Here is a 21,707-nt window from a genome sequence, read left to right as displayed (position 1 = left end):
TGTAATTGATTTTCTAATAGGGGAAAACAAGATAGAAAAATATAACCAAGTAACAGTTATGTGCTTCATATTTACAGCCTTGTAAATTGAGAAGAAAATGCGAAATGCAATTCTGTGCATCGCTGGTCCAAAGGGTTTTGTATGCAACAAGGAAAAATACTTTTGCTGCACTTACAAGAAGTAGAGATTTTTTTAAAGGCTCATAAAATAAACTTTTCGATCCTGCAAGATTACATCATTTGAAAGCAAAGAGGATGCAAAACAGGAGGTGAAAAGTTGCAAAATGTAGAATTTCCTACCAGGTTTCTGGGTCGATAGAGGTGGTGACCTGCAAGCTCTCATGATCACATCTGAGGAAGCTGGGAATGCAAGATCAACTCAGAAACTTGCCAGTCATTTGCAAAAATTTAGCACCATCCTTGGAAAAGCATCATTTGATGTATTTTCATCATAAGTGTTTTACAACACCATGAGAAAAACTGAAGGAGAAAATTACACCAGAGAGTTCTGCCATCTTGATGTGTTTTATAGCTGTCAATAACAGATCAGTTATCACTGTTACTATGATACGCAGTGTTTAAAATTCTTTTTAATCTTTAGATTTCAACTCAAGGTAACATAAAATGCATAGTTACAAAATATCCCCGCTCAAACTAACACACGTGTTATGAGGATAAAGCATTAACTGATGACATAGGCACAAGTAGATATTTCGAGGAAAATGGAACCTTCAGTATTTGTGAGAAAAGGAACAGCTGTGCCATGTAAGAAGTGGAAATAAACATGGCTTGCATAAAATTAGGCATTCGCTGATTTTTGACAATCAGGAGTTCACTCATACTGAAATAAAAACATTCAAGTAAATATATTCTCTCCTCTGTTAATTAGCTCACATTTTGCATTTTGGTGCCCAAAAGCAGTGCAACAGCTAATCATGCAAAAAGTGTTTATTATTTGGTAGGCACTTGGGAAATGAAGGGAATATGTGCTATGACCCCAGTCTTCAATGATCTTCGAAATCAGTTAGAAGAAGCAAAAATTATGCACATGCATAAGCAAAGCATTGCATAACTAAGGATATAGAATGAGTTCAGGGTCAGGGACGTCATTCCAGCACGACTTCCAATTCTCAGAGAAGGGATCTATACAACAAATCAGAGCTTCTCAACAGGAGTTCGTTCGCCTCCACCTCCCCATTGGGCAGTATCTGGAGAGATTTGGGGGTTTTCCCTACTATCGAGTGTCCTGTCCTCTGTGGGGTAGAGACCAGGGATGCTCTGAACATCTCACAATGCACAGGATGGACCCCAAGACAAAGAACTATACAGTCCAAAATGCCAACAGCGCTAAGTTTGAGGAACTATAGAATAGATAACCTAGGTAATGCAAGTAACGGAAATAAGACTACCGTCTCGGACAAATTTAGATAAAACACATAAATTCAACACAGATTTACCCTAAAGCTCCCATGCCTAAGTAACTGCAGATTAAAGGCATAAACAGACACAGAAATATACATCCAGAAGAAAGGGAAACTGCTAGCAGTGGAAATGGAAAAGGATATAAAGGTCAAAGAAGCAAATGAACCAGTGCACAACAAGCCCAGCCACAAGCAGGGGGTGCAACATCAACAGATCCTCCTTCACTTTCTTGCACACGCACAGTAAATGCTTTGTCAACTTTCTGTTGTGGTACTCCCCTCGCACAGATTGTGGTTAAAGTCAACTTTCTCCCTACTCAACATTTATCCTCAAACAGGGACACATGGCTGGAGGAAAATCCAGAAGCAAAACCTACAACCAAAGAACAGCATCTGGTCTCCTGTGGAATCCAGGACTCGCAAATTGAGGTGGACTAAAAGAGCTGTCTAAGGTTAAGAAGGCACTTCCCTGCCCAACCATCTCTCAGAGGAACATTTCCAGCTTCTCCCTCATCATCCTGCTGAGCTGAGAGCCTTGCTTCCTGCTTCACCCAGAACAGCAGTCATCATTAATGGAACTTCCATAAGCTCCCACCCACCGACTCGACCTCTGCATCTATAAATTCATCTCTCTGTTCCTCACAAAGCACAGTCAATGATTCTGGACAAGACCAAACATATATATTTTCTTTTTTAAAGAAACTTTTTACTTCAAAATAATTTCAAACTTAAAAACCCAGACAGATAAATCCAACATACACACCAACCAGATACCCAAACCTATCAACTTTTAATGCTTGCCACATCTGTCATTCCAGCTGTCTGTTCTTTCCTTCCTTCTCCTTCCTTCCTTCCACCTATCTATGTACCTATTGATTCATCTATTATCTAAATGAGACTCAATTTTTGTATATCACGATTCTTGAAAACCTATTACTTCAATATACTTAAAAAATTACTTAGTACCATACAGACAACCTAAAATTTCCACTTTTAAGCACATTCAGATGTAAAATTCAGTGGTGCTAATTACATTCACAAAGTTGTACTACCATCCTCATCATCCATACAACTTTTTCACACCCCCAGCAGAATTTCTGCACCAATTAAGCTTTAACTCTGTATTCCCCAGCCCTCCCCAGCTCTGGTAGCCTGTATTTTAGTTTCTGGTCTTATACATTTGCTTACTCTAATTATTGTGTATCAGGGAGCTCATACAAAATCTGTCCTTAGTGTTTCTGGACGATTTTACTCAACATTATGCCTTCAAGGTTCATCATTCCATTTTATGGGTGAATAACATTCCATTGCATGTATAGACCACATTTCATTTATCCATTCATTGGCTCATGGGCACTTGGGTTGGGGGAAATATTTGGAATATTTTGATTTTATACTTGTGTAAACTGGCATTTTAGTTTTTCTCGTGGAACAGCATTTTTTTTGTCTAATAAAGTGAGTTAGTGGACCCTCACGTTTCATTTTTATTGGAGCAGATTGAGAAGGATTGGTGTTAATTTTCCATGGATTGTCTGGCCCTGTGAAGCCATCTGGTCCTGGGCTTTTCTCTGTTGGATGGTTTCTGATGACTGACAATTTGTTTGTTGAAGTCTTCTATTTTTTTCTAGTCAGTGTTGGTTGTTTGTGTGTTTCTAAGAACTTGTCCATTTCATCTGGCTGTCTAACTTGTTGGCATGTAGTTGTTCATGGTATCCTCTTATAGTCTCTTCATTTCTGTGGGGTCAGTAGTTATGCACCCCCTTTCATTTCCAATTTTAATGTCAGTCTAGATAAAGGTTTGTCAATTTCTCAAATTGTCAAACTTCTAAAAAACAAACTTATGATTTGATTAAATATCTCTATTGCATTTTTAGTCTCTACTTCATTTTTCTTTGCTCTATAATCTTTCTTATTTTCTTCCTCTGCTTACTTTGGGTTTACTTTTACTGTTCCTTACTTGTTTATCCAGGTGTGCAGTTAGGACTTTGACCTGAGCTCTTTCTTCTTTTATAATGTAAAGTGTTTAGGGCTATAAATTTCCTTCTGAGCACTGCCTTCGCTGCAAACCCAAACCATTGAAGTGTTGTGTTCTCGTTTTCATTTGTCTCAAAATATTTACTGATTTCCTTTGTGATTTCTTCTTTGACCCATTGATTGCTGAAGATTGTGGGGTTTAACTCTTACAAGTTTGAGAATTTTTCCAATTCTCTCCCTGTTATTGATTTCCAGCTTCATTCCGTTGTATACTTCATTCTTTTTAAATGTATTGAGATTTGTTTTGTAACATAAAATGTAGTTCATCCTGGAGAATGATTCATGTGTGCTTGAGGGGAATGTGAACCCTTCTGTTTTGGGGTACAGTGTTCTTTCTATCTCTGCTAGGGCTACTTCATTTATTCCATTCAAGTTCTGTGCTTCCTTAGTGATCTTTTGTCTAGATGTTCCATTCAGTGATGACAGTGGTATATTTAAATCTCCAATTATTTTTGTAGTGATGTCTATTTCTCTCAAGTTTTGCCATCATTTGCCTCGTGTGTTTTGGGGCACCCTGGCTAGATGCATAAGTATATATGACTGTTATTTCTTCTTGGTGGATTTACCATTTTTTAAAAATGTAGTATCTTTTTTATCCTTTGCAATAGCTTTTGACTTGAAGTCTATGTTGTCTGATATTAGTTTGGTTATTATTTACATGGGCTATGCTTTTCCATCTTTTCACTTTCAACCTATTTGTGCCCTTGGTGTAAGGTGTGTCTCTAGTAAATAACATATATTTGTATCATGCTTTTTTATGCATTCTGCCAACCTATGTACTGATTGTGGGAATTTATCAGTGCACATTTGGTGCTATTACTGTAAAGGCAGGACAGCCTAGCCATTTTGTCCCTTGTCTTTTATATATATCATATATATTTTTTTCTCTTTTCATTTATTGCAGACTCCTTTTGATTTTTTTTTTTTTGTGTGTGTGTGTGTGATATAACTAATTGATTCTCTTCAGATTTCCATTTCTGTACTTTTTTTAAGATACCTTTTAGGGGTTAGCCTGGGGCTTCTAATATACAACTTAACTCTATAACCTACTATTTTGAAAAAAATATCAGGTTAACTTTTCAATTATTCTTTTTGTTCATGCATTGCCTTAATATCCTTTAGCTCTGTATCCATATTTAGTATATCGCTATCCTTATTTTCCTTCAAGTCCTTGAACTGATATTGGAGATTTATTTGAACTTCTTTGATTAGTTGCTCCAAAGTCTGTCTCCTCTGAAGTGTTAGTTTTTTCTTTGACTAAGTCCTTATCTTCCTGTTTCTTGTCATGGCTTGTACTTTTTGCTGATGCCTGGGTAACTGCTTATTTGATGTGCTAATTCTGAAGGTCAGTTTCACTGTCTTGCTTGAGTTTTATTGTAGATTGGCTACATGTTAAAAGGCTCTACTTTGACACTTGGTCCAGCTTAAACGGAAACTTTAGAGCAGCATGCATATAACTGTTTAGATACCCTCAGGTCCTCTGTACCTATTTCTTGCCCTGGATTTGTGGCACAGCTTTTAAGATTGCCCTTTAATGGGTGATGGTTTCGTCTCCAGGAGAAGGCTTCCTTTCCTCTGTTCCTTCTCTGGGATCCTGAGCTGTTCTGTCTGCTTTTGTGTAGCTTTTCCTTTCTGATTTGCTGAAGTGCTCTCTTCCTCCCTCAATTCTCCATTTTTATTACACCTGTTAGCCTGGGGTCCATCCTGCAGTCCAGTTTTCCATTTTATCCATGAGGTTTCTCTGTCTCCAGAAATTTTCACACTAGAGTAACTGCAGGGAGCCGGATGTGGTCAGTGCTCAAAAATGCCCATGCGTTCATGTATGTGCGTCTGAGGGGACCCTTTTCTGAGGGACCCTTTTCGTCACTATGTGGATGACATCACTGCAACTATGTTATCATCTCCGAATCAGCATCACCCCTGCAATGCATGCCACATCTGCACACTGAGCTTCTCTACTAGATCGTTACCCATGGCACATAACGGTGCTGCCATTCACGCCACCGTTGAACAGGGACCCTCTGATTCTGCTTTACCTGTCCCTCTGCTGGCCAATTTCTTTGCTCTTTACAAACATACTGAAAAAAATTTCTACTATATCTTTTGTTCATTTCTCTCTTCAACATATTTTGATTAGGGTTTATCCTAAATTATTCCATAAAAGTCCTTATAGCACATCCATGAATTCCTTCATCTTTGGACATCCAATGGTGCCCCTTCTCATTCGGATCTTCCAGTAGCATCTGAAATTTGATGAATCTCTCTTCCGTGAGAATTTTTTTTTTAAATTGGCATCATATCTGTCTTAGTTTTCTATTGCTGCTGTAGCAAATTACTGCAAACTTAGAGGCTTAACACAAACAGTTGTATTATTCCACAGTTCTGAAGATCCAAAGTCCAAATGGGGTGGTGTTTATTATGGAAGTATCTAGGGAAGATTCTATATCCTTGCTTTTTCTGGCATCTGAAGGCTGCCTGCACCCCTTAGCTTGTGGCCTACATGTCTCTGAAATCTGCTTCTATCATTGCATCTTCTCTGACACTAACCCTATAGACTCTTCTTGTGGTTACTTTGTGTTCACTTCATGGTTAATTTGCTTTGTGGTGACTTTATGGCTAGCTTTGTGGTTACTCTGCTTTGTGGTTCCTTTGCAGTTGACATTGTGGTTAGCTTTGTGGTGCCTTTTGGTTCACCCAGGTAATCCAGGATAATCTTTCTATCTCACGTTCCTTAAGTTAATCAAATGTGCAAAGTCCCCTTTGCCATCTAAGTAAGATATTCACAGGTAAGGAGAGAGGATATGGACATCTTTGGGGGTTACTATTCTGCTTACCACAACATGCAAACAGCACACGTTCTCATTTTTCTTCTCACTACAATGTATGCTCTTTGCTCACTGCACTTCATCTCTGCAAACTCTGAATATTGGAGGATGACAAGCCTCAAGCCTCAGGAACACTCCTTTATCTATTCTCATTGTCTAAGAAATTCTATTCACTCTCTTGGGCTTTCTCCACTAAATGACATGCAGCTTGGACTTTCCCAGACTCACCCCTTTTGTGTCCTCTCTATGTCCACTTTCATGCTTAATATACCTTTCAAACCTTACAGTTTCAGCATGGATCTCCAGATCCCCTTACCTCATCCACTCATGATCTTTCTTTTGCTACTCCCAAAGCATGCTTCTTAATTGATCAGTACAAATGCCTTGGGGTTTTCGCATCCCATCTTAACCCAACATCTGATTCGTCAGCAAATTCTTTTGGATCCATCTCAATATACACCCAGAATTACCTTTATTTTCACCTCCACCATCACTCTCTGGTCCAAGCCCCCATTCTCCTTGGATTACTGCAACAACCTTATAATTGGTTGCCCCACTTCTTTCTCATTGCCTATCTAAACACAGCAGTCAGAGAGACAGATGAGGTCACTCTAATCCTGCCACTGGCTTCCTCTCTCACTGAGAAAAAGACAAAAGTCCTTACAAAGCCCATGTGATTCAACTCATATCAACTCCTACTCTCTCATCCAAGGATTTTGCTGTCCCACGACATTTGCACTAGCTCTTCCCTTAGCCTGGACACTTCTCTGCTAGACAGCTGCATGGTTCATTCCCTGTCTACCCTGAAAAGTCACCTTCTCAGCATCCTCTCCCTGTCCATTCTATTTAAAACTATAGCCCCCAAACTCCAATCTACCACCCTTCTCTCTGCTCATTATTTTTCCACAGCCAGTATCCTATCATCTCATACTGCGCCATCTAGATTATTTGTCTGTTAGTTTTTATCTCACTAGAATATAAATGTTATTAGTTCAGATATTTTCTGTGCTTTGTTCACTACGATATCCCCAACTGAAGGTATCACATAGCAAAGAATGAATGAACGAACGCACAGAATCTGCTATTATGCTTTCCTTGGCAAAGCTATCTTTATAAGTGGAGAAAATGCATCTTAACCTCTCCTAATTTAGAAACACCACTTCTCCCACCCCTCTTCTAATTCAGGATTTTCTACACAACCTTGAGTACACAATCTTGTTTGTCAAGTAGCTTTAACTAGGAAATGCCTTATAATTTTTTTATTGACAGTTACAGAGAGTTATGTACCTTATAGATCCATGAGAAAAATTCACATTACAATTGGGTAAATGTTAAGATAATGTTAGTCTACTCCTCATAAACTGATGGACATCAGGTTATCAGGTTGATCTACAATGTGATAAACAAGGCCACCAAATTAGACTTCTGAGCCTGCAGAGGCAAGATAAAATCCCCAATCACGATGACTTGGTTGTAGGAAAGTCACATTTGGAGACCCTTTGAGGGTACGACATCCTCAGGAGGAAGGAGATACATTCCTTTCATCCTACCCATGTAAACTGGGTTGGTATAATGGTTAGAAAACCCTAAATGAAGGGGAGCACAGTCCATTTTGGCACAGCATGGCACATTTTGATAAACATTCGACTTGTAAGATCCAATAAATGGGCCAGCCTTATTGGGGAACAAGAGTCATTATATTGAGTTCTATACAAATGATCCTAAGGTTCAAGTTTTCAGATACAATAATGATATGAGTGAAACAAAGGGGATTGAAGAGTCTGCCCCTTTGGAGCAGATTAAAGAAATTATCTGGAACATTTTCATTTCAAAGCACCGGTTGAAGTTTCAAGGAAATATATTCTCTATGCGGCTAGAAGTCTGGATTTTAAAATTGAATGGGAAAATCAATTTGAGAGACATGGGTTTGGGAGCCATGGTCTTAGAGGAGAACAGTGAATCCATGATAGTGGATGAGTTCCAAGAAAGAACAATGGAATGGATATAAACTTTCATTAAGTAAGGAGAATTAATTAGTAATTTTTAAATTCCCACTAAGAAAAGCCCAAGCCAAGGTGGTGTCACTGGTGAATTATATTAAATGTTGAAGGAAGAACTAAAACTTGCTCAAACTCCTCAAAGAAAAAGAAGAAGAGAACACATTCCAATTCAGAATTACTCCAATATGCAAAACACATAAAGACAATAAAAGAAAAAATGACTAGAGCCAATATCTCTCATGAATATTGATGCTAAAACACTTGATAAAATACTACCAAACTGAATCCAGCAGCATAATGAAAAGCATAATGAAAATATACCATGATCAAATGGGATTTATTCCAGGAATGTAAGGTTGGTTAAACATTAAAAAAAAATCAACTAATGTAGTATACCATACAAAGAAGAGAAAGGATTAAAACCACGTTCATTGGCAAAAATTAATTCAAATAGATTAGAGATATAAATTACATAGCTAAACTAGAAAACCTCTAGAAGAAAATGTAGGAATAAATTATTATGGCATTGGGTTATTGAAAGGCTTCTTAAACACAATGACAAAAGCCCAAGTGACAAAAGAAAAAATAGATAAAATGGCCTTCATCAAAGCTAAAAACATTTGTGTATCAAAAGATACCACCAAGAAAGTGAAAAAACAACTTTTCATACAATGAGAGGAAATATTTGCAAATGACATATCTGGAAAGGATGCTATATTAAGAGTATGCTCAAAAATATTTCAACTAAATAATATCCTCATCTTAGAGCATATTAAATAATTCAATTAAAAATGGGCAAAGAATCTAAATAAATTAACATTGCTTCAATGAAGAGAAACAAATGTCCCAGAAACACACAAAAAGATGCTCAATATCATTAGTTATTAGGGAAATGCAATTGAAAACCACAAAGAGATACCACTCCGCATTCAGTAGGATGGATAATATTTAAAAACAAAACAAAACAGAAAATAAGTGCTGGGGAGAACATGGAGAAATTGGAACTCTGAAACTTTGCTGGTCGCTATGTAAAAATGTACAAATGCATTGGAAAAAAGTTTGGGATTTCCTCAAAAACTTAAACCTAGAGTTACCATGTGAACCAACAATTCCACTCCTAGTTATTTATCTAAGATTTATTTAAAAGGCCACATATCTATGGTTTTTTATAAAAGCATTTTTCTGGGTACATAGGTAGTTCAGTGGGTAGAATGCCCACCTTTCACGTGGGAGACCCAGGTTTATTCCCAGACCATGCACCAAAAAAAAAAAAAAAAAAAGCATTTTTCCTAATAGATCAGCTGTGGAAACAACCTAAATGTCCTACACTGACTTATAAACAGAGAAGCAAAATGTAGTATATCCATACAATCAAGTATTATTTGGAAACAAAAAGACTGAATTTCTGATACATGCTACAACATGGATGAACTTGAAAACATTATGCTGAGAAAGAGAAGCCACTCACAAAAGACCACCAATATGATCCATTTGCATGAATTCTCTAGTAAAGGTAAATCTATAGAGACAGAAAGGAGAGTAGTGGTTATGCAAGGCTGGATGGTTTGGGGACAGTGGGCACAGGGTTTCTTTTTGGGATGATGAAAATGTTTGAAAAGTAGACAATATGGAGGGTGGCAAAACTCTGTGAACGTACTAAAAGCCAGTGAAATGTACACTTTAAATGTCAACAAGATGTTTAAAAATTACAAGATAATGAAAGGTAGGAGCAAAGATGAGTATTCTGGGCAATTCCATATAAGAATCCGAAGAAAATTTAAAAAGATAATGAAATAAAAGCCAAAGTATCAGAAGTGCCAAAGGAAATGCTTATGGCATACAAGTGGCCTGCAAGAGAACAATTAGATGGAGAAAGCCAGTTCATTGGGTATTATGGGGGAAAAACAGAGAGGTTATAACTGAAAAAGTGGTAAATAAAGTAAAAGATAGAGGCAGCGAAAGGTCATGCCCTAAAAATTCTTTTTTATAAAGATGGAAAACCCTATGCATGGTTTAAGAAAAAGAAGCATTAATGGAATGTTTAAATATTTCTTAAGAGGGGTAAAATTTCTAAAGCCCAGCTTACAAGGAAAATTGAATGAAAATGAAGACAAAAGATACTTAAAAGGTCAGAAATACATCAAACAGGAGGTGCTCAGGGTGGAAGGTGGTGTCTTTTATGTGTTAAAAAGGTTGAAGATGGACTAAAATATATATATTGGCCAGGTTTCCAAGAGGAAAAAGCAAACGAGGGCAAGGAAATAATTACTGCGATACCTGGTAAAGAGAAAGAGTTGACTTTGAAAGTTAGAAAGAATTCATCAATCCAAATACTCTCTCATTCTATAATTGTTCTCCAAACTTTAGTAGAAGTTTAATTTTATTGGGTAGAATTTTGAGTGGTTTTCTGTGATATGTCAAACCAATGCCTGTTCTTAAGTATTTATAATAATGTGCTTGTCCCACCCATTGATTTATGTCTATAGACTTATTACATCACACAGCTTTCTCTCTTTAACATCTAGATTCAGGCATACTTAATGCAATGAAAATCAGTACATGTAATCTCAAATAATTAATGGAATCAACAGATCCTTGAGAGTTGATTAATCTCTGTAAAGCCTCTAACTCTTCCATATCAAAAGGATGCAATATCAAAGGAATGTTGCTTTAGTGTCCCAAAATATTTCTGATATTTTTTACACTGGGAAGTTCAAAGAAAACTCAAAAAGCCATTTATTATTTAATCAAAACAGACACTGTGCAAATGACCTAACAGTCCATCAGTACATTAGAATGTAACTTTATCAGAACATATTTTTGTATTGCTAAGTGCATGGGGGATCTGCCATATCTGGATTCCATTTTGCTCTTCTCTTTGAAGGTGTGTCTTCCACCCTCTGAGGTTGATTTTCATAGAGCTGTTGACTGATGCTGCTTGATGGTGTCAAATGCAGAGTGACAATAGGATGGAATATGCCCCTCGTGGTAACACTACTTCACGCTTGCATTGGATTGTGCATGTCCGGTTATGGGTACACTGAACTGATGTCCGCCCCGAAAGCCCGTACAGACAACATTAAAACTTCTCTGAAGAAATCAACCAGCAGACACTCTGGGAATCATTGGCACAGCTTGGTTTGTCTCTTGAGCCCATCGGGCATAGAATTTCACCATGACAATTCATGCATGCTATTACAGATTCACAGGCAAATGCCAGGAAAAAAGCAAACACACACACACACATACGTCTGCAGGCCAGAATTTGTACAGTCACACATTCCCTCAGTTTCAGTAAGCTCCACACTTCCCAAACAGATTGCCTTTTACGGGGTTTTCCATTATCTGCCTTGGAAGGACTAATTTTCTTCAATATGTCTAGGGAAAGAAGAAAAGGGACACACAAAGCACATGGGTGATTGTCTTTTTGAGTTTGTTTAAAAACCATTCTGCTGACAAAATTATCACCAGGAGTCCTAATTCCCAACTTGTTTCAATCAACCTAATGGATTTGGGCTCCCGGTTCCAATGCTGCTCCTTGTAACTGTTTGCCTTCCCCTTGTGCTCAAATAACCATCAGATACTTCTGTTCATCTGGGGTAAAGCTCTTTGTCTCCACGGAGACAGAAGGCACCTCATCCTAATTAACTAAACACAATGAACTCTTCCAACGCAGAAGAAACTCAAAATGAAGAAAATATACAGAAGATTAAGAAGGCAATTTGTTTCTTTGAGAATTAAGCATCATGAAACTCTATTCAGAATGTAAAAATTTCCAGGAAAGAACATTTTTTAAAGGTATAGACTGTGTGATTGTCAACTCACGATCAAATGACACTCTGGAAAATAATAACTGGAGAATATGTATTTACAGAATAGGCTCTGTCATCAGGTTTGTCTAAACATTTTGATTCCGCAATATGGTTATTGCCTAAAAAAGTACAAATCCAATTTCTTTGAAGAAATTCTGAATCATTTATAAATAGATCAAAGAGATGTTATGTAGCCTGTCACATTCTAGTCAACAGTTCTCTGTATTTTGGTTTAAAGAAAAAGAGATGTCTATCTCTGGCTCTCCATCCTTCCTCTGATTTTATTCACACACACACACACACACACACACACACACACACACACACACCCAAATCATTTGTATCCCTTAAGCTACAGTTTGCTGCAGAGTTGACTTTCATCCTTGACCTTTGGTGAGCTCGGGACAAATTAGGCTCTTCTTTTTTGGTTCTATCCTTCACTGTGTAAAAGGTACCTTGCCCCAGTATAGGGTCTTTATCCCACTTCAGTGTCTTGCACGTCTGCTCTCCGCATGACTCTGTGGCTCCAGACAAAGTGTTCTTCCCCGGGTTTTCTCAACCCTCACTCCTAGATGTTGAACCCAATCAATTGCAGTGGGCAATGGGATCCACCAGGAGGCAGGAGAGGCAAGTCCAAGGTAAGGAATGATTCCTGAGAGCAAAACACAGCCACAGTTTGTCTACTCCCACTCTTATGGTTCATAAGAATGATACATGACATTTGGTCATGTATCAATGACCAAATTATTGTGCTTTAAAATTAGTATTAATTACGTAGAAACCTATTCTTAATTCTTTTATCAAAGAAGCCAGTGTCAAGGCACGTGCCAAAGAGTATTTACAATTCCATGAACTTCCATCCTCTTCTTCGCCCTTGCATTTTTAAGCAGTCATACACAATTCATCTCCCCTCTGGAATCCGTACTCTTTTACATCCCTATGCTTCCTTTACTTTTCTGCCTTTGCCCATTTATTTTCCCTAAGTGCAATACTTGACCTTTCCCCTTTCCCTGCTTAACTTTTCATGCGATTTCCTTGCAGCTAAGGAAAGCATGGTTTCTCTTTTAAGACAAAGAAAGGAAACATTCTAAGTCAAAGCAGACAATTTGCAGAAGTCAAAGAAGTGAAAATCTGAGACATTTTGTAGCATGTCAAGAGGGGGAAGATGGCAAAGCCAGGTAGGTGGCATCAAGACAAGGAGTGCTTGAAGGGGAGGATGGATTCTTTTCAGATTTACATATGCCCGCTTGGGAATTTTTAACTTGATAAATAAGCCGTTATGTTTGCAATGTTTAAAAAAATCCTTAATAAACTACAAAAAAAAAAAAAAAAGGAAACCAAAGAAATCGGGGAAAAGGCTTAAAAAATACTAAAGATATGAAATAATGAATAATATGTAACTCAGATGAGAATGTACATACCATATGACAATGGCTTGATTTCTTTTAGCAGATACACATAAGATATATTCTAGGGGACCACTAAATTCTCAGTAAAGTAAAATGCTTGCACACAACTGCACAAATATGGAATGTAGATTCTCAACCTTTCTGGGAACTTACTAATTCTCTCTTCTAATGATTCCAATCTCCCTAAATGGAGTGGGATCGTACATGGAACCCCAGTAGAGCAAATAAGTAACAGTGGAACAGCTCTGGCTAAAGCCACAAGAACTCACTCTATCTACCCAACCCACCTCTATTTCACATGAAACCAAGACCCCGAGAATATCAGAAAAAAGGAAAAAACCCTTCAGGTGTGCAAATAGCACACATATAGTTCAACCCAACTTAAGAACTAAGAACATTAGTTCAAAAGTTCCTTCTGCTATGTACATAGATTGCCTTTATTTCAAACCATTTCTTCCTTACATTCAAAATAATAATGTCAAAGCAATGAAAAACATTTATGCAACAAATGCTCTTGAAGAGAAAGACAACTTCAAAAAGCATTTTCACAGTCTTCTGGTGTGAAAAATTTCAGGATAGTGACATTCTGGAAAAATCAGCAGGTGTTCTTGACATAAAAAAAAAAATCCTTGGAAGAGTCAAATGATGTAAAGCTGCGGGAAACATTTTTTAAAACCATGAAAGAGTGATCGATCAGTTAAGAATTCCCTTAAAGTCACTCTTGGTCCTAAGGCTATTAACTCCCTTTATAGGCAAGAGGCAGCAAGCAAGTAATGAAATTGGCATAGCAGACACCCAACTCTCTGATACCTTAGTTTTTTGGCACCCAAAGTAGCTTTATAGGCCATTGTCAGCAATCATGTCACCAAATCCACGTGTACTGTGGCAAATAATAAAGAGTGATTTGATGGATAGGGTCCATCAATTAAGGACTCAGTCTCAGGAAAATGAGAATTCTTTATAAGCTTCTTACCAGAACACTACATGTAGATTAGTAATCAGAGTATCTGACAATTTTTGTATAATTACGCAACCTAAACTGTGGCCAAAGTCAGATTTAGTTCCCTAAGTTGTTCTACAGTTTAGTTAATTCTTTTAACTTTGACTGGCAAGGCAGGAGGTGACTAAGATAGTGAAAAGAGTGAGAGACTTGACTTCAGTTAGTGCTGGATTCAAACCCCAGCTCTGACCTTTATGAACTGCTTGTCCATAAATCCCTCAAAGGTGAGATAAGAAGGATCAAGTGAGAGGTCATCTAAACTAGGCCATGGTCAGGGGACTACAAGGACAATCACAGATAAAACATCTATGTAGGATCAGTTTTGAAACAATCGTTTCATCAAAAATTAGCCGTTGGATAATAGGATATCCAAGCAGTTTCTCCCAAGTGGGCTAAACTAATGTGGATATTAGGATGGAGATAGAATAAAGCAGCTGAAGTTGCGAAGACATGAAACTTGGAGAAACTCCTTAGGGCAGGAAGTACAAATAACCTCTCTTTGCTTTGGACATTCATCATGAAAAAATGTAAAAGGATGCAGAACTAATAGAACTCAGGTTACCCAATAGTGAGGGGCTTAGAGCAAGGAAAGAGTGCTGATGCATGGAACCTTTCTGAGGTCACGAGAAATAGGAACTTTCTTCAGAAGATGGATGGGTACAGGCAAATACTCCAGTTTAACCAGCCCAGCAAGGCTTTTGTGTGTTTCCATCTTCAGCATGTGCGAGAGCTACACAGTACAAAACCTGCTGGCTTGAGGGGACTGGTGAATTTCAAGCATTTCAAAGTTTTCAGATCTACAATGATAAAGGTGTACCACAGAGTAAGTATGAAACGTGATTATATAAGGACAGCTTCTTTGGAAATACAGCTTTTTCTAAAACTGAATGCTAATTAAATCAATAGATCAGAGGCAGGTATAAAATGACTTTATAGCTGTGTCAATCCATCCCAGTTTACCTGAAACAATCTCAATTTATCCAAAGTGTATTAACCACACCCATTTTCTCTTTTCAAAGGGGCCCAGATTAGTCAATATGTTATACCGGCCACTTTCAATGACTCGCCACATTGTTTCTTAGAGCCCGATTAAAGAAAAAGTTCACACTTCAAAAAGCAACAGTAAATCCATCTCATTTATTTGCTTCTAGAAATATCATGTAATTGTAATTTTGTAACTAAGGGGTTCTGTTTGGATGCTGGTATTTGATGGATATTAGCCATCGCATATTAGGCTGGATAGCATTAATACTGTAGTATCATTGTATTTACAGTAGCCTTAGTGCCATATCTGAGGATGTTAATGATTTCTACCATCCCCTGGGTAGGCACAGGTGGTCAGGCATGGCTTAGCAACTCTACATCCATGAAATGACCTTTAACTGTACAATATCTTTGCTAGGGAGAGGTCACTACTGCAATGTTCAGCTATGGAAGGAGAACCCAGAAAATTTACCTGATTTTTCCAATGTTTTACAGTAAAGACAGCACGGAGGGAGCATGCTAATTCAAGTCTCTCTCAATTTAACATCTTTCCCTCTAGCATCCAGCTACATTTAACATAACTTTACTTAAAAAAAAATACCTCTTTTTGGATAGGAACACACCATTTGTTACTCTGCAAAGAAAATAAATTAGAAATTTCAAATCTCAGAATTTTTTCTTTTGTGGGGATAGCAAAATGGCATGTTACTTTATGAAGAAAAAACTCAAGCAATTTGTTAACATTTTACCAAAAATGTATCCATTATTAAAAAGCACTAACTCGGATTAGCATCTTAGCAACTGCATGTCATTTGATTTGATTCTCTTTTGTAACATTTGGAGGCCAAAAAGATCTAAAACAGTTTTCAAAACCAGGATAGCGACTTCCTCAAAGCAAACATGGAACAGGGTGAAAGTTTTTTAAGAGGACAAGGAGAGAGATATGCAAGATCCACAAAAGAAGATGAACTCAATCACACTTCACGATTTCTCTAGCCCTGTAAAATCAGCAACGTTGGCACATTTCACTCCTTCACATAAAAGGGGGTTTGTAGTATTGCTAGCAGTTCACAGCTATCCCCGAACCTCCAGCCTTGGCATGTAAGTAGCCTGGCACGGATATGCTGAATTGCCTCTTTGATTTCCTCCCTGCCCACTATGAGAGATCCGAGTTAGCTCACCGTGTTTTGTGCGCTTTCTGTTTTGTTTTAATTTTCAGGAACATAAAGGCAGACTTAAAATTTTTCAGCAAGTATACTAAAAGGCTTCTTTTTTTTCTTTCCTAAAAAAAGAATAAGTTTGGCATAATTCTCACGCGACTCTGTTGCAAAGAACTCACTAACGGCAAACCTGTTAAGAAACGACACTGCAGAGATGCGTAATACAATTCTGCTTTAGCAAAGCAACGCCTGTTTGAGATGACAACCTGAGAAGTTGCATCAAAGTATCAGACGCACAGCTGAACATTTCTGTTGTTTCACCAAATGCAACAGCTTGTTAATTGCCCACTGCTTTATTCAGAGAACAGTGCCCCTGAGGCACTTTCCAGCCTGACTTGCTGCCGAGCTCTCATTGAATTGGTCCTGTGTAGTGACCTTAAACGGTGTTTCCTCTCTCCACCTCTTCATAAGAATGGATCTTTTGTAAAACATAAAGAAACGTGATTTCCTGTTTCAAACACTAGCAGCCACACCAGCTAACCAGAGACCTCTGAAAAGTACTCAGAGAAGCATGCAATCATCTCTGCGCAAAATAATTTAAATTGTTTCAAAAAGAGTTAGCTCACAGAAATGACACACAAAAAAAAGAAATAAAATATTGAATTTAGGTTCTTGATGTGAAGGTTGTTTTGTTTGCTGTAGTGAAAACACTGATATGAAATTTGGAGTCCTTTATCACACTTCAAATGGTACAGTTTTGCCAACATCTGTGGAAGTTTGGCAACTAACATCTCTAAATTTAAAATGTATTTGTAAAATCATTGCCTCGGGGCATCTTTTGCAGATTAGTGTTTTCCTATATAAATGAATAGAAATGTTCAAAATAAAATTAAATATTGAGTTGGAAATAAAGTACCCTTGGCAATTTTTATCTGTTTGGAAAAAAACATTTTAAGCCTTACTTTTTGTTTGACACAATTCAATTAGTACATTTTATTTGTTTATATTTTACCATAACCACACTGTAGCAGAGACATCTCTCTGTTGCAGCCACATTGCTAAAAAAACAATTTTATGCACCAGTTAAATGCTTTTTTTTTTTTTTGCCTTGGAAACAAATGTTTCTTCATGTAAGTCTAAAAATGTTATATCATGAAATATACAGCAGTAGACAAAACCACGAAAGAAAGTGAATTTGAAGTCTTACCCTCAGAATGTATAATTTTCCAATCCACAATTAGAAGAAAATAAACTAAGCCCCAAAACATAGTAGAACCATGTATTTAGCCAGCATTCTTTAATTGCAAAATGAAATAAAATTCAAATAAAAGATGCTTCATTGCATGAAAATTCAATGGCATTATAAGCACACAGAAGTGTTTCAAAATGCAAAATAAATAATTAGTTAACGAACTTGATAACATATTTTCCTATACAGACTGTACTAATTACTATACCTACGCAACCTGAAAAGAAAGCTAATACCTATAGCTCTTATCAACTATTAAATCAGCACACATGTTCATCATACAGGGCTATGTCTACAAGCAAAAACAAACCATTCATTTAGCCCAAAGGAAGAAAAACACTTTAAGCAAAATCTAAGGAGGGATTCAAGTTCAATAAAATTGTAAAAGAAACAGATGAATGAAAAATTCTTAGCTAGACTGTGCCACATGGATGTATGAAAAAGAACAGTTATAAATGATTCTGTGGGAACAAACATATTCAGGGCATAAGGTGAGGTTTGTAAAGTAGAAGTTTCGAGGAACCAGAGTGACACCACTTTAATGAAACAGTCCGTTCAAACGACAACACATACTTCCATCGCTGCCACGTGGGGCATCATTTAAATAAGGTGATAAAACGCTTACCTAAAATCCCCAGCCTGTAGTTAATTGTTATCACGATGACATTTCCATAGCTTGCCAGAATGCTCCCGTCGATCATATTGCCAGTACCTTCCATGTAAGATCCGCCATGTATATACACCATTACTGGCTTCTTACTGTTCTGATCGTGAATGTCTGGAAAAAAAGGTCAAGTAAGGAAAATACAATAAAGAATCAAACTGAGTGATGCTAAATAAAGGGCAGATGTTTAGTACCTCCCCAACTCTGGAGAAGAAATCACATTGATGTTTATGCATTATATAAGCCTTTATAAGATCGCCCAAGGCAAACTGTCAGTGTTGTCATAAATTCCATGCGTAGAAATGATATTTGGAGAAGCATAGACATTTTGAGTGATATGCATGAAAGCTTATGCACATCCTAAAATACTAAAAAGTAAGGAATTTAAGAGAAATGACGTTTTTCCTAAATATCGCTGAAATTCCTGCGGGTGATTTAAATTGAAGAAGCACAGGACATCTGTTACAAAATATATTCTCATCCTCCAATTAAGCATAAAATCAACTTCAAAATTGCAATTGATTTTTTTTTTGCATGGGCAGGCACTGGGAATCGAAGCCAGGTCTCTGGCATGGCAGGCGAGAACTCTGGTGAGGCAATTGATTTTAATATAACTGGCATCCTAAGTCAAAGGTGAATGTATATAATATTCAACTTAAAAAGTAAACATAAAAGCAGCAGTGAAGCTATAAACTCTCAATACAGAACAGGTAACGACTAAACTGTATAAAGGGCTAAAAAGAACCACTGCCACAGAAATGGGTTTTTACAAGTACATGCAAGTATCACTGCTCTAGTTTATTCATTGCAGCAAAATCCCAATGTATCTAAATGAAACAGAACTGAAAGACATGTAATAAAAATGGTAAAATACTCCAAACTGAAGGTGAAATGAAATACTTTATATTTTCATCACAGAGAATATAAATTTCCATTAGGTTATGCAACCAATGTTTACTCTGGTGCTTTTATTTTTATTTTCATTAACGAAGATGCAAAAATAATATCATATTATCGATGGTCTGTGATAGACATTTGGAGGCAGCCTATGGAGTGTGCTTTCTGAAGAGTCAAAGGAAAATGAACTGCTTAGCTGACTCAGCCATGCAGACCACGTTCAGGGTTAAAGAAGTTTGATCTCAACTACTTCTAGATAGATCTCTGTAAATGTTTTAAATATCTGTCTGTTATCAAACTGAACCACATGCATTCATGCAAAATTATTTTCACTTTTTTCTTCCATAAATGTTTCCCACCCAATTCACTGAGAATTTTCAAAAAAATTGAGCACATAAACTCCCTTTGTTTTGATGGTGCCTACTAAGAGAATGAGTCAATGTTACAGTCTCAAGTACACTTCTGGGGTATCAACCATAAGCATCCAGAAAGCAGGAGAAACCCACAAATTGTACCATGTACTGTTCACAGTAAAGTACAGAAAAGGGCATCAAGCTTCCAGTGTGTCTGTTGATCGTTATCTACAGCACGTGTCTCCTATTTTCTCACCTTATATTAAATTCTAGCATGCAAATGTTTTATTAATCCTTCATTAAGCATAAGCTACATGGAATTTCTTAACAACTTGCTAGCTGAATATGGAAGGCTGTTTCCCATACTCATTGCCTCTTCCTGTTCTATTTTAATCTATGCCTTAATTTATTTTGCCATTACTAGATGATGGCTACAGAATTGTGGAAAAGGCACAAGTAAAGAAATTAAATGTTTGTTGAAGGAGATTCCCTGGAGAAAATATCAGGTTAACATCTCTTACCTTTAATGAAAGACACAACATGGTTTTCTTGGACTTGAGGAAGTAATAACCACATGTCAAATTAATTCAATGTAAAAACCACAGCTTATGGATAGAAATGAAAATTAGACAGCATTTTAACTGTTATAAAGTTGGATTGAGAATACTGTGAAAACAGAGGCTAATTATCAAAAGGAAAAATATTCTAAGGAAGTAGGGCAAGATGAATGTTATAACAGTACGAGATAGAAGAGAACAAGGAGATAACGGTTGGGTTTTTTTGGCGTGTTTGTTTTGAAGGCTGATAAGAGCAGGCATTCTGAAACCCTCACCTAAGGAGAGAGTGTAGAAGATGGAATTCTAAGGCCATCTTAGAGAGCTTATTTGAGTCAACGCCAGTCCTTTGAACTGAGGGCCCAGTAAAGAAATAATGTTAAGAGAAAAGACCTGGCTTGAAAGTAATGTTGGCAAAATTTATTTTCTAAGAGAGCACTTGATTTATGAGAGCAATCAGGGAGGGCAGCAGAAACAAGCAATTGATTAAAAAAAAAGGCACTTTCAGGGAAGTTTAGCTGACAATGATAACTCACCACTCACTTCTTGGGTTTAAATTGCATTTCAACCCCAGAACTAAAAATTCTTCCTGGGCCTTCTTCCTTTCAGGTAAATCACTGGATTTGCATGTAGTTTGCTATCCAGATTGGGGTGGGGGTGCTTTTATACATCCTACAGAGTCTTCTCAACAAGCAAAGATTTACTTTAGTTTTTATTTTCCTTTTAAAGAAGCATTTGCTTTGCTGGAAGCTCAGAATAACAATATGCTAGTTGTCTGCTTGGATGCCACATGGAAAGAAAAAATCATTTCACTGCTGGTAGATAATCTGTCAAGCAATTTGGGATTCTCAAAAAGAAACTTACCATAGCAACAAAATATTTCAGGGAGAAAAATGTTTTCAAAATAGACGTGGTATGAAAAAAAAAGGTACATAGAGCTAGCCTTTTGACCTTTTTCAAATTCTTAGATATCCCTATTTTTTTTTTAAATGCTGCTAAAAGGCAGTCCTGAAAGAAACAACAACATTCCATTAAAACACTTTTTGATGTACATGAGCCAGAACAGATTCTTTCAAACCTATTTTGGAATCTGTATGTTTAGGAAAGAAAAATAAAAACTAGTACCAGCCCCCCAAAAAAGTTCTATGGAGATGTCAAGGAATTCTGCAGTTCACAGAAGGAATTGAGAAGACTAAAATTCCAAAATACAACAGTAACTTAGAAAATAATCTTTGAAAGACATAAAAGAATGTATACATGCATGTTTTAAAATTCCATTTTCTCTTCTGGTGACCAACCCAAAAAGAAAAAAAAAAAAAAAAAGAAAAGGGGGGGAAGGCAGAGTT

The 21,707-nt window shown here is 37.1% G+C and overlaps 1 protein-coding gene across 11 annotated transcripts in view; it reads right to left on the bottom strand.

The window, feature by feature from the left end:
* Positions 1 to 21,707, bottom strand: part of NLGN4X (neuroligin 4 X-linked) — a 327,716-nt gene that overhangs the window by 105,112 nt on the left and 200,897 nt on the right. For all 11 annotated transcript variants that reach the window (XM_077146947.1, XM_077146948.1, XM_077146949.1 and 8 more), the window contains one exon: positions 18,519 to 18,671. In XM_077146947.1, coding sequence (XP_077003062.1) covers positions 18,519 to 18,671 — 153 coding nt within the window. The remainder of the gene's footprint in view (positions 1 to 18,518; positions 18,672 to 21,707) is intronic.

Source organism: Tamandua tetradactyla, chromosome X, assembly GCF_023851605.1.
Source record: "Tamandua tetradactyla isolate mTamTet1 chromosome X, mTamTet1.pri, whole genome shotgun sequence".
NCBI lineage: Eukaryota > Metazoa > Chordata > Mammalia > Pilosa > Myrmecophagidae > Tamandua > Tamandua tetradactyla.
Note: the sequence above shows the minus strand (reverse complement) of the source record. Positions and strands in the feature narration are given on the sequence as shown.